This window comes from Rhodamnia argentea, chromosome 3 (genome assembly GCF_020921035.1).
Source record: "Rhodamnia argentea isolate NSW1041297 chromosome 3, ASM2092103v1, whole genome shotgun sequence".
Lineage (NCBI taxonomy): Eukaryota > Viridiplantae > Streptophyta > Magnoliopsida > Myrtales > Myrtaceae > Rhodamnia > Rhodamnia argentea.
In genome coordinates, this window is record NC_063152.1 from 26,890,095 (window position 1) to 26,904,667 (window position 14,573).

Genomic DNA, 14,573 nt, shown 5'->3' on the forward strand with positions numbered 1-14,573 from the left:
CCCTTTGGTTTTTCCTTCAGATGGGGATTCAAATCCTTCCAAGATGGTCGCATCTTCCGTTGACTAAACACAGTCCTGTCTGACTACTCAGCGATAAAATTGTCAGACTTGTGGATTGATTTCTCAGGCAATTAGACCTTTTTACTGGTGCATGACAAAGCTTGATACTGATAGGGAGAGAGTCAATGGTTAGGTGACTCAACGAAATAATCTCGCTGTAGGACATTACAGAATGTTATTAAAATGTCTGTTTCTGTTCCGAGATCAGATACAAAGGTGTCCCAAGGAAAATTGCTGCTTGATCAGTGACGGATTGAATCTCACAGGCAAATTTCCATACACGGAGAGGTCAAAAGTTGGTATAGATATACACAAACGATGATAATCACCATTAGAAATGTGTTTCCTCCTCTTAATTTTGGGTAAAATCAAAGCAAATCGGATCCTTCTTTATCCTTTTATGCAATCGGGACGCTGTTGTTCCCTACCCTCCATGACCTCCAACAGCCGACGTGGCCCGACCATCTATACGGCGCTGCGGTTCCGTTGGCCCCACCGACAGCGTTCTCCCCCTCCCCAGACCGCCGGAACAGCTTCCAGTCTAGGAGGACCGCCGTGAGGTCGAAGATCTTGGCGCTTATGCTCCGGCAGCAGTTGGCGTGCACGGTGCACACGGCCCGTATGTCCTTGCTATCCTCACAGAACCCGCTGAAGTAGCGCGTGTCCAGGAACCTCACATTGAGCCCGAGCTCCTCGAACGTGCCCTCCCGCGCGAGCTCCAGCAGGACGTCCTGCTCTTTCTCCCCCGTGGCGTTGTCCTTGCGGGCGTACCACGTCTCGAACAGCGCGACCGTCTTGTTGTTCGACCTCACGAAGTAGAACCCGGTGTTGATGAGGTTCTCCTCCGACCTAGGGTCGCCGTTGAAAATGTCGGTGCTGATCTGGAGGTCGTCGCTCTGGTTGCGGCTCAGCCTCGTGAACGGGTTTCTCAGCCACATCACGTCGGCATCCTGCGAAAGGGAATGGTTGTTGACAAATGTTCTGCATGTTGACAATATACTATGATCATGTGAAATTTGAACCTATTAATACAGACCAATAATCCGACCCAAAAAATATATATAAACCAATAAAATAATACTGAATTAATGTGAAAAAAATTAAGGAAAAGACATTATTAAGACTGATATGATTAAGCAAATATATTGAATTAACGGTTTGGTGTATCTAGTTACCTAATTTTTATGTGTTAGTCGAGTTTAGGTGAAATTTGACATTGAGTGCTTATTTGAAACCGACAGGTAGAAAGACCTTAGGAAAGATTATTTTTCCACGTGCTGGTACTTTTTAAATGTTGAATTCATTCATGCTATCAATTAGAGGAAAGGGGGGATTTAAAATTGCCATCCACCTCAAAAATTAAAAAAAAAAAAACCATATCCATAGCATTTCCGATTCCTACAAAAGGACGGTTAAAAATGGTTAAATCCGCCGCAAATGAGCAACCGGGCTAGTTCAATTTGGGAATCGACTCAAACCGGCTTCACCCGATCAATTGTAGGCCGGTTCACGCAGGGCATATTCAATTATATTGGGAACCCAAGAGCCGGTTCAAAAACCAATCCTAAAGCTCTATATTTAGAACACTTTCTACATTCATATCTTCAAGTATTTTGTTTGATTATGTTTGTTTCTCATGGGAAAATTTCACATTTCAAGCAAATAATATATATATATGCTTGTTAACCAAAACCAAAGAAAAAAAGGGTCGGTCTTGAAATCCATTCGCTTGATTCCATGTTTCAAAAATTGGAAACCCGATTCAGTAATTCCCAATCTAAAACCGATCACCCACAAATCCACCGTGCATTCTCGAGTAGTAATACATCGGTTTAGATATCACATCATTAATTAATTTAGAACCCTAATGTAGCTAACATTTTTCTTGCAATTGATCCAAACACGTGCTCAAAGTTTCCAAAAATTGCTTCATGCAGAAAAAAAAAACAAAACCGTGGGAAGTCATGCATCTCAAAACTTTTTTCTTTCTTTCTCTCCGCGATGAAAATCCTACGGAAATTTGGTTCGATGTATGATCTCAGCAGTGATTCCATTCGTTTTTCTTCTTTACCGCCGTTAATAATGGAGAAAGATTTTGACCAAGCAGAAGAAGATCACAATCTTCCTCCCAATCTCTTCAGAATCGAAACCGAAAAATCAAGAAACCAATGGCGCAGTCGCTTGGCTCACGTACCGTGAAGATGAAGCTGTACCCTCGCCGGAGGACCTCCGTCAAGAACCGAGTCCTCCTCCACATCATACTCACGAAGCCCTCCGACATGTAGACCTCCTCTCCCCCGAAATCGACGCCCTCTGTTTCGAGCCTGTAGCAGTGGAGCCGCTGGAACAGGCACCGCCGGTGCGCCGCCTCATCGACGGCGACCACCAGCACGTGGTCGAGCATCCCCCGGGTGCCCTCCCCGAGCCAGAAGCTCTCGAGGAAGAGTCCCAGCATGGTCTTGTCCGAGTTCACGCCCTGTTCTGCGTACGCTCTGTTCATGACCGCGATGATCAGGGTCTTGTCCGGCATCGCAGCTCGGGCCAGCATGGACCCCAGGCCGTCCGTCGGAGCATGCACCGAGGCCTGAAAAACGAGTAGAGTGAGCGACGCCAAAAGACATTGACGACCCGAGAGAGGAGCTCCAACGGGGTCGAGCGACTCACCGGGTTCCGGGTGGGGCAGGGGCGGGGGAAGCGAGTTGCGGAGAGGAAGCAGAGGAAGAGGACGGCGGAGGAGAGGAGGGAGAGGACGGCGAGGTTCAAGACGGAGTTCTTGGAGTGATCCATGCGAATGCGAGTGTGAAAGGTGAGATCTTTCCGGCGGGTTTAGCTTCTGATCTGATTCGTGTGAGACTTTTGGGCAGCAGTTTGGCTATGGTGCAGTTTGCTCACGACAATTGCCCGCGACAAAACCTGAAAGTGCCCCGACCTTCTTATTTTCGAGGGGGTTCAGTTTGAATCCTACCGAACGTCAAACTCACAACTCCACCTAAAACCTCCTAAAGCGGATTTGACATTCGTACAAGCAAAAAGGAGATTTCGGCCATAACATGATCCAATGGGTCCAGCAAGCCGAAGGTGCCCGAGACATAGTTTCTTGAAATCGAAGATCCTCGGACTAGGTCGAGATTTGGAAAGTCATTTTGTGATTTGAGTAGATTCATAATTTAGCTAGGTTTATTAATTTTGGTGTTTTTTTTTTCGTAATATGAGTAGGTATCCTAATTATAGATTGATCTTCTAATTTGAATAACTTTGTAGGTTCGAGTTTGTTTCCTAGTTTTTTTTTTTGGTCGAAAAAAAAATAGGAAACGAACTCGAACCTACAAAGTTATTCAAATTAGAAGATCAATCTATAATTAGGATACCTACTCATATTATGAAAAGTTTCCTAATTAATTTTGCGGCTCGAGTTTGCATAAGTTTCCTGATTTGAGTGGCTTTGTAATTTAATGTTTCCTAGTCTTAGTTCTTCTTATGTATAGAAGGTGCATTCTCAATCGTAAGGATATAGATTTTGAGTCGATATTATTAGAGAATTCGTCTTAATTAAGTGATTCCTTTAGGTGCTTTTATCCAATTCTTTGGTGGTGACTAGTGGAACATTCCTTTGTGCCTCGATAGCAAACTATTCTATTCCAAAAGTTATTTCCTCTCAAACACCAAACACATTACTTTCATCCCTTCAAACACGTTCAACAACTTCTTAGCAGCGCACCACGCACTCAGCATTACGCTTTCAAAGATCATCGTTCAATTCAAATCCTTGCCCTCGCGCGCCTCTCTTGAAGCCGTCCACAGAAGCACGATGCGCCCTAGCCGAGCCGATCGGGATCCGAGCGAAAGGATCTCGTATCGGTGTTGCGAGCATCACGTTTCGAACATAGGAGCTTTCACTAGAAGCATTTGATTTGATTCGATTCAATTCGAAACAGCCGAGGGCAAGTCAAAATTAGGAAATGTATGGGTGAGGATTAGGCAGGTTTCGGTTGGAGCTAATGCCTAACCGCTAACCGTTCCCACCTTCCCGCTTCTTCCTCGTACCACTGTGGGCTCGAACAAGCGACAACTTCCAGCCTCCTCGCGACACTTGGTTGCAACAATTGCATAATTTATTTGTCTGTACCACTTTGGGCTCGATCAAGTAAACGAAATAAATAAAAACTTGAAAATAATATTAAAATATTACGAAAAATTGCCACGTCGAGCGTTCATTTCAATGTCGGCCCGCTAAAGCTGGCCGAATGTATTGAATTGACACAAATACAAAAGGTTCAGTTTGCAATTGGCAAAAAAAAAAAAGTTCGTGACTTGATTGGTATAATTATAATAAATTTATAACTTTTTTTGGTAATTTTGCCCCATCTCCACCTATAATCGTGTTTCATTTAGAAGCGATGAATTTCTCATGAGGTGCATAATATTCTTCATAAAATGATATTGTGGCCTAACGTGTCGAGGTGTGTAGCGTGCAATGTGAACCCGATTGAATTGTTGATTTAATCCTGAGAAATCATTTATGAAGAATAGGCTCTCTTTCTATAATAGAAAGGCATGGTTCAATACACCATATGCATACACTACATAGATGCAAAATCGATAGCTTCTACTAAATGAAAAGGTGACGCGAAAGACATTCCCCTCAACGTTGTAACCTCGTATTTGGTACCAATTGGTAATTCTCTTCGAAGATGTGAAGCGGGAATTAAAAGATTGAGTCAAATGAAAACACAATTTTATGTATAAATCAATACTTTTTTCCTAGCTCGGGCAAAAATTGGAATAAGAATGCTAGTTTTTCCTCAACGTAATAGACTAAAACTAGAGCGAAACGAATAAATCGATCAGGCAAATTGATATGCACAAAATTAAAGTGAGTGTGATAGAAAAGTTTGCTCGATTTAGTGGTTTACCTTAAACCGAGCTTACATCGACTGCATGAACCAGTTCGGGAGTTCCAATATATTAATCCAACTCGATAATACAAAAACTTTACCGTATGAGGCGATACAATCACTTGACTCTTTGAATTACAAGGAAAATAAGCCAACTTATGATTTTAATGTTCACTCTGATACTTACGGAAAATGTCTTTAATTTTCCTATCCTTTTATTATTTAGTGGGAATCCAATATTTTTAAATCAAACTTTTATCACTTGCGAAAAAAAAAAAAAACCACTGAAAATTAAAGTGGCAAGAGAAATTGATGCTAGTTCATAACCAATCATAAGTTTTTACCCATATTATCAATTAATCTAAAAGAGCATGAAAAAGCACAACCACACGTGCATAGCGCGTGCTGGGCGCTTGGTTTGTTTAAAGGGAAAACTTCAAACATCATTCATAGCTTTCACTTCCATGACAATTTGCACCTTCGATTGTCGAAGCCAACAATTTTAATCCGTAGTTGCCCCTTACAATTTTGCAATTTTCTTTTCAAAAGTACTCTTACTGCCATAAATTAAAACCTATATCCTATTGCTCCCTATCTCATCTCTTCTCATCATCATAACGTAGCATAATTGTTTGTCAATGACATCTGGACGGGCGATGTGTTCGGCCTGACACACATGTTGCCCCTCTTTGTGCGTGCTCGCACGAGGTCGGCCATGGCCATTGAAAGCCTCTTGTCAAGGTCACCAACACGACGGCGAGTGGGATGGCGGAATTTGCTCCATCACTGTGGCCAGCAACATTTTTGTCGCCCCTCTATTTGCATGCTTCCAAGAGTGCGATCGCGAGTGAGTGAGGGCAGCGACACCCTCGCCTTGGTCGTTTAGTAGTGTTCCCGTTGCTTGGGGCTGCAAGAGCCTGACGAGAGCAAATCCCATCTCGAGGAAGTCCTCCTTGCCTGGGCCATGACTCTCTCTTTATGCGTTTCCCTCGTTTTCTCACTTTCGCCTAGGGCTCTCTACACGATTGTGGCGCTGCCGGTGGCGACAGGGCAACTACACCGTACCGGCGAGAACCATGGTCTTCTCCGCAACCGCCATCATCCATCTCCCTCCTTTCCTGCTTTGATTTTCTTTCCTAGTGTTTAAATAATCTCGATTTCGATGTTGATTATTCCTTCCTTGTATGTATACAATTTTACGATTGATTTCCCTTCCATGCCCCGTTACATATTTGGGCTCACACCAAGATGCCCTGAAGTCAATATCAAGGGGCGCAGTGGAAACGAATTCAATAAATTTGGGGGGGCAAGTTGCAAGTATCGAAAAGTTAAGAGCAACTTGCCTCTGTCCCAAAATTGGCCCATATGCATTACCGTAATTAAGTATAGAAAATGTCTTAACAAATCTCACAATAATATAATATGCTATTTCAAGCTTCATTTATTTTACGAAAAAAGAATAATTTAAAAAATATTTTCTTAAAATTAATTATTTGTAACGGTTGAAAAAATTAACCCATATTTATAAATGATATAAGAGATCATTTTGTTTTCCGCGAATCAAGGGTACCATTAATCTCATATGATATTATTATAAAAAAAAAAGGACAAATACAACTAAAAATCCTCAAATCATGCCTACTGCGACACAAATACCCTCAATTTTTTTTATTGTGTCACCAAAAACCTTAAACTTGCCTGTTGTGAATCAAATACCCATAGCTTTTTTGGGTCACAGATAAACTCAAACTCATATATGTGTGACATACATATATCCTCTATTATAGTTCCATTCGGGGTCTTTTATCTCTGTCAACAGTAACCAAACACCATCCTGCATCCATGTCCCCAGGCAAATTTCTCGATCAGAGTTAGTCAAGCTTCTCTCAGACATCTGGGTGACTAACTATGGAAAGCTCCACAAAAATGCTACTCCCATTCAAGCCACAGAATCAAAGTTTTTCAAGAAAAAAGATGGCTCTGTGGTCATCACCTTTGACCACTCTCATGAGAAAGCCGAGGGTTCCATTTTTCCCACTATTCTCACCCTAAAACCCTGTGTCTTATATGCTCCCACAGAAAACAGTGCCTCAGATCCTAAAGGACTAATTGAATCCTTCGATCATGGACGATGGCTGATTCAATATTTCAAAAACCCTTATACCGGCCATTGCTTTTGGGATCTTGATTGCCAGTGTCCTAGCTGCTTGAACCCCTCAAATCATGAAGAAGATGACAGACCATCACCACGAAAGGGAAAGAAGCCACGTAAAGATGGTCTTTACCAGAGATATCTTGATAAAGATCCCACTATTGGACCCCTTGGCAATGATGGGGAAAATACCAATCCATAGTCTCCACTGGACTGTGTGATGGCCTAAGTTTTGCCCCATTGAATTAGCGGGCGGATTGATCATTTCAAAGCTAAATTATCCGAGATTATGATGTGGGGTTTAATAAATTGGGGTGCAGTGGATGGTTTGAGATAATGAAGTCGTTGGATACGACAAGGTTAAACGAATCACTTGTGTTTGCTTGATAGCTTTAGCTTGAGAAAACGGTCCGGCACAAAACTTAGTCCCAGAATTGATACCGCGAAAGCTACTGCCTTTAGCCCCCATGACCAACCAAGCCCCTATAAATCCCTGCCACGACCTAAAGTTGGGAAATTTTAGGTTAACGGATTATCAGGATAATTAAATTAACTAACCTAACTCGAACTCTCCTCAATCCTATCGAATCGCAACTTAAGTTCGATTTCATGCAAAATTATTAAATCAAAGCCACCACTAATCATTTACGATAAGTTGATTAGGAATATTAATAAGATATCGGGAGAAGCATCTTATTTTTGCGAACCAGAGAAATGAGTTCGGAGATTTTATTACATTAATTTGGAAAAATTAATGCCCTTTGGGTACTAAATTTCATGAAAAATATTTTTTTGGCTAAGGGCGTGGATTAAATGATTTAGAAAATGGAATAAACCATATGATACACGACAACCATGAATTTTTTGTATTTTAGGTTTAAGAGATTATTATTATGAAAACATGCTATAAAGTGCAATAACATCCAATTTTAACTAAGAAAATAATTTTTCCAAGTCTTAACTTATATTAGATGTTATTTATGACATGAAAAAGGGTTTTGACATCTTTTACATCTAGAAAAATGATGAACAAAAACAAACAAAAATGTCCATAATATACCTTAAATTTCGATTTTTTCTATTAATTTAGTCATACTCAAAGATTAGGGTCAAAGGGAATTTTATCTACAACATACACTTAAATTCGAGTCAGAAAGCGGATAAAGTATAGAATAACATCATCCCTTAACACAAAGGGCAGATTACGAAATTCTATACAAATTACCATCCCATTCCATAAGATCATAGCTACGGAATGTAATTTATTTTTTGAAGGGACAAAGCATATTAGGGAGCATATATTATGGGTATGTTTGTTTAAAATTGTGCAAACTTAAAGTGAAAATAAAACAATTAAACAAACATGACCAAACAAGAAGCAAAGATGAACCATCTTACTTGAAATTTCAAAAATCCTTAAGGTGTGGCTGAAAATGTGATGTGGGGCGACTTTCCCTATCTAAAATTCAATCTTAGTTTTTGTGAAAATTATCTTCAAATATTTGCAAATTATTTTTAGATAATTCTTAAAAATTCAGATAATTATCCAATTCAATCAACCATTATCCACAACATCAAATATCATCAAGATCAAAAGTTTATCCATTGTAAGTTAGATATTATCCAATTAAGAGATTCTCAAGACATTAGATAAAATCCAACTTCTTACGATGATTATCTACAACATGAGATAAGACCAAACAATCAAAAGCAATTCAACCAACCATGATAAAGATCAAAGGAAGGCTCATCCATTACATATCAAGTTTCGCCCATGAGAGAAATATCCCAAAATTCCATCATCCAATCCATAAAAAATTTAACCTTTTCCAATTCAATTTAGATCATAAAAGTATCGAACAATTTTTAACTTTGAGAAAATAGCTTTTCCAATCAAAATCAATCAATTCTCAAATTATGCATAGAATTCAACCAATTTCATGATCCAATTGAATTGATCCGAAAAAATTAGATTTTGTTAGCAAAAGGACGCAATTTTCATTTTAAAAAAAACCAACAATGAACCCAATTAGTTATAAAAAAAACAAGCTATTTTTTTATATGCTAAATCGTAAAGCTTTTCAAGCGACTCCAGGTTGTGGCACAAGTGCGGCATATATGGTCGATTGAAGGCAATGCAAAGCAAGCAACATCTCAAAAGCTTGAACTTTGACAATCAATTAAGGATTCGTTTGTTTGATAAAAAAAGAGTTAAATTTTTCACTTTTAATTTGCAAATCCTTTATGTTCATTGAGTTGCAAGAACATATATGGATGTTACCAAATTAACAAAGCATGGATTGCAAACAAAAGGTGAGAAATTTTTACCTTTTCAAAGCAAATTTCCAGCACACATGCAACCTAGAATTCTCCCCCATAATAATTCGCCTTTTTCTCAAATTCACAACTGATTGAACTTCGAATTCACCAAAGCTCTAACACAAGATGAGTAACCTTGTTAGTTCTCGAATATCTAAAAAAAACGGAGCTGATTTACCACCAAACAAGGCCATTTTGCGACTAAATAGTGCGTTGAACCGGTGGACTGCAATGGCTAATTAGGAGCTGATGGAGCTACTCCGGGCCTAAATGGCTGCACCGAGGCTGAATTGGAGCAATAGGCTGGCCGGTGGATGCCAATAGGGCTACGGGGGTGCCGGTGGTGCTGCTGGATTGTGCGGTGGAGTGTGGTGCACGCCCAACTAGGAGGTCTCGGCTAGACGAGGATGCGAACTTGGAAGGGGATTGTCTCAACCGATTAAGGGAAACAACCTTCAACTTTCTGCTCTTTTAGTTTCGAAAATTTGAGAAGAACGTGAATGAATTGGCCTTGAGCCCATGGTCGTTTATATAGACTTTAGTCCACTAGTCATAGTAGGAGTATGAGTCATTTTTAACCGTAGAATTAGCTATCCTAACTAAAGTAGGGTTGATTATTAGCCATTAGATCATAAGTGTCCACATCTAGTAAAACTCTAGCTAAGATAGGAACCTCAAATTAATTAAACTCTTAATTAAATTTGAATTTTGAAGAGTCCAATTCCTCCAGGACATCTAGGAATTTCGGCCATGAGGGGATGATGATGATGATGGCCGAAAATGCATCTCTTTTGGGCTTAAGATTACTTATTGGGGGAAAAATACACTAGAATTGCCATAACTTTTGTACGGCGTTCACTTGAGTGCCATAACTTTCAAAACGTTCACTTAAGTGCCATCACTTTCAAAAATCGTTCACTTGAGTGCCATGTTGACGTGGTAGCCGAAAAAGCCGACGTGGCACGCCGGAAAGCTAACGTAGCACACCCGAAAATTTCTGTAGCACGCCGGAAAGTTGATGTAGCACTCAAGAAAACGTTTTTCCAACGTAGCACTCAAGTGAATGATTTTTGAACGTTATGGCACTTAGATGAACGTTTTGAAAGTTATGGTACTCAAGTGAACGCCGTACACAAGTTATAACACTTCTAGTGTACTTTTCTCACATATCGGACTTGACTTGAGCCTTAATTAACCAAATGGGTAATTAATTAAAGGCCTCACTTCATTAAAATATCAAAATGGGTTGAATTTGAATTTGAATTAAGTCTAAACCCATATGAAATTTGGCATACCCTGTTGCAAGCCTTAGCCAAAAATTTCAAGATAAATTATGGGCTCACTGCACATTCTCATGCTCAAATTGAGGCTTTTCTCAATAATAGACATAAAATTAAAAGCCTTTCTGAATTAATTAAGCTTGAATGGGCTAATTTAAGCTAAAAATGGGTCCAATTAGCTTAATAAATTTCAACACCACCTCATGGCTTTGGTAAAAAATTTTAGACTAAGTGTTGATCTAATTGCCTATCAAATTAAGCTTAATTGTTTCACCTCTGGCCTGGATGCAAATGATAATGTATGACTGACAAAAATTAAATATGCAATGCATGAGAAATTGATTTTTTTGGTGAGAACTAAGGTTAATTCTCATTTTGTGCAAACCGAATGATTTAAAGAAAATCAAAATTTAGGGGTTAACAATTACCTCTCTTTGAGTGGAGACTCATACGGGTTTCGCTCAAAGACAAAATTGAATTTAAATTTTACAAATGCAAATGATGCATAATATTTTTTGGCGGGAGTGTTAATCCCATTTTCTTTGTAAAAGAAATGATGCATGATATGCGAACTGCAAATAACATATACCAAAGCTTTTCTCCTCCACAAAATGGATTAAAGAAACTCGCACGTGGATCACATATGAAATATTGTTTACTAGACGCTTCATAATGCTAATAATTCTCTTAATTCCCAAGCTTCTTCTTATGAATACAAGGATTTCAAGCACTGGAGCCTTATTTGTTTTTGATGCGAGACACCGATAAGATATGTTGATAATATTCTTTTCCGAGATCACTAGAGCATGTCGATCGTGAGTTGATAAAGGTAGGACCAAGATCACAAGATTATGTCGATTGTGATTTGGTTAGGATCAAGTTCACAAGAGCATGTGGATTGTGAATTGATAAGGGTAAAGCCAAGATCATGAGAGCATGTCGATCATGATTTGGTTAAGATAAGACCAAGATTACAAGAGCATGTCGATTGTGATTTGGTTAGGATCAAGCTCACAAGAGCATGTCGATTGTGAGTTGATAAGAGTCTCATGAGAGCATGTCAATCATGAGTCGGTACAGGTCACGAGAATATGTCGATCGTGAGTTGGCACCATTTGAGCTAAACCGCATGAATATAAGAGATGTATTACCCAAACTTAATCGGAATAAATACAAAAGAGGGTGTGTCACACGAATCTCATCGGCACTAACATAAAAAAGTCAAAATGACAGCTTAAGTCGGTAAAGCTGTCGATTTGAAAAGGGTTCAGAAAACTTATCTAGATTTTTTGAACAATGAACGTGCGGAGTTGATCGTATTATACCTGCTCATTTAGTATAGTCATGTGCATAAAGTTAACGGAAATGCAGCACCATATGTGAATGACTATGCTAGGGATGCTATGACTCATCTTGATGTGTTTTATTCGCATATCTTTGGATTCTTGTTTATGCATTTACTTTATTGATTGTGATTGGTATGATTAATCTTTCCAACCCGCACATTAGCCTAGATTTAGACTCACATCATTCGAAAGTTGTACCTACATGAAATCTTAGTTAGGATAATTAATCGACGTTAGGTATCGAAAGGGCGTTGTTAGAAATACCAAAATAAACAAGTCCTCAAATCCAAAGTCACCGGTTTCGCAGAATCGAACGATCTCTCCCAATCGTTTGGTGAGGTATCCGGCCAATCTTCTAGAAATGGCCAATGGCGACTCCTTTTGGCATGCACATGTTGCACATGTCATCCGACCACACTAAGATCGAAACTTGATCGATAATTAATCGATAGTTTTAAACCTCCAATCGATATATCTCTTGTGACAAGATTTCAAGTTGCGATAATAGATAGAAGAAAGACCACTTGAGTTCTTTAGGAAATGGTTCCCGAGTGAAATGGTAATGGGATATATGAATGGAAACCGGGGATGTAGTCCCAAAGGTTTCAAACATAGGTCGTGTTTGGGAATGGCTTTCCCAAGGGGCTTTGGACACCCAAAACCCCTTGGGCTAAAGTGTAGGTGTTTGGGAAACGTTTTTGAAAATATCCTTAGTGAAAAGTAGCTTCTAAAAGGTTGAAAGCTCAAGGCAGCCTCAAGGTTGCCTTGGGTTTTCTAGCATTCTCGGCATGCTACAAAAAGTGCATAGTACCCTTTTTTAACTTTCCTTAATTGTCTTCAATATTTATTGTAATTCCAAAATTAATCCTTAGATAAGAAAAAAAAAAACCGAAGCTAGATTGTTTCATGATCTCTTTGTTGACACTCGATTTTTAATCATCTTTTTTTCGATTTATTTTTTTGAAAATTCATAAAAAAATTCACAAAAATTAGAAAATTGTAAAATCAACTTTGGTAGCCTTGGCCAAGCTCAAGGAACCATTTTTGATCAAAAAATAATTTTTCATATTTTTCGCATTTTTTGATATTTTTCAGAAAATAGGAAAATACCCAAAAAATCAAGAAAAATACCATTCGAGGTCACAAAAATACAGAAAAATAGTCAACATTTTTCTTTTAATTTCCTTTTCATTTTGACCTCTTGAAGTTTGAAAATTCCATTTCGGATTTGTGTGTTCCTTCACAAATGCACCCCACAAATTAGACATAAAAATACCATTTGGGGTCATTTTTTTTTTTTTTCTTTCTTCATTATTAAGGTTGTGACATGATTTTCTAGTATTCCATTTCACATTCTGATCCAATTGCACCTTAATTTGCTCAATTTTGGCATTAGGGACTTAATTGCACATAAAATTCCTTCATTTTAGTCCCTAGAAGGCCAAATTCAAAATTAAATCTCACTAAGAGGCACCCATGGAACCCTAAGACGCCTATCCTATAGTTTTTGACCTCTTGAATCTAATGGTAGGCTCAATTGAGGTTAATTCCTTCATTAAGGACTCCAATTTTGCAAAAACCAATTTCGGATCCTACTCAATATTTGGGGTTTTCATTCAATTCATAGGGTATTTTTCACGAAAATCTCATTTTCAGAGGTAATCCATGATGGGGAAGCGATTTTTGGCATCAATTTTATAAAAAATGTTAATTGCTAGCTTCGATTTTGCCTTTTTTGCAAGAACCGGGTCGGCCGGGTCGGGCGGATCCGACCCGGTGACCCGGAACTATTCATCATCTCCCCCAAATGTCCACCGGCGCAAGATAGAGGGACGGAGTCCGTTTCTTAAGCGGCGATCGTCAACGAAGAGGCTTCCAGAAGCATCTAGAAGAGGCCTAGCAGTTAGGGGGAGCACGTGGGGATAAGAGGATCTAACAAAAAAAAAGGGGGAGGGGCATTTAAAAGGAAAAGAGAGCGAAGAAAACTTGAGAGAGGGAGTTCGTTTTCTTTCAAGGTGGAGCAGTGGAAGATCAAGAGAGCGAGCTCCGAATCGTTGCGATCTTGACGATCGGGAGCTCATCACCACCTCCATTAGCCTCATCTTGATCCGAAGAAGGTGTAGTCTTCCTGACGCTAGTAACCGCGTGAACTACCTCGATCGAGTTTCGATTCTCAAACGAGGTAAAGCCCACGCTCGAATTGACGTGATATTTTGAATCAATGAGTGAGAGCCACGCAGCTATAGGTTTTGTTTCGGGTGATTTCGTAGCTTAAACTCATCCAATGCATCTCCTGTCAACACTCTGGTATTTTTTCCATGGATTTTGTGGCATATTGACCTGAGTCGGTCCCTCCAAAACCTCGAACCAGCCATGAACTTCATAGCTCATTTAGGTGTTCTGGAGTTCGTTCTACTACCCCGTAAGTCCGTTAATCCTTTTTTATGCTTGTTCGTCTTTTCGATGGTGGATTGAATTTGAAAAAGTTCGAAGATCCTTTTGTATGAAGGTTCGTCATCGC

The 14,573-nt window shown here is 39.4% G+C and overlaps 1 protein-coding gene across 1 annotated transcript; it reads right to left on the reverse strand.

The window, feature by feature from the left end:
- Positions 1-310: 310 nt before the first annotated feature.
- LOC115728360 (uncharacterized protein At1g28695-like) lies at positions 311-2,948 on the reverse strand. Its single transcript, XM_030658700.2, has 3 exons — positions 2,725-2,948; positions 2,255-2,644; positions 311-1,010 (listed from the first exon to the last, which is right to left on the reverse strand). Exons 1-3 carry the CDS (start codon positions 2,845-2,847, stop codon positions 459-461), a joined length of 1,065 nt encoding a protein of 354 aa, XP_030514560.2. The 5' UTR covers positions 2,848-2,948; the 3' UTR covers positions 311-458.
- Positions 2,949-14,573: the final 11,625 nt, after the last annotated feature.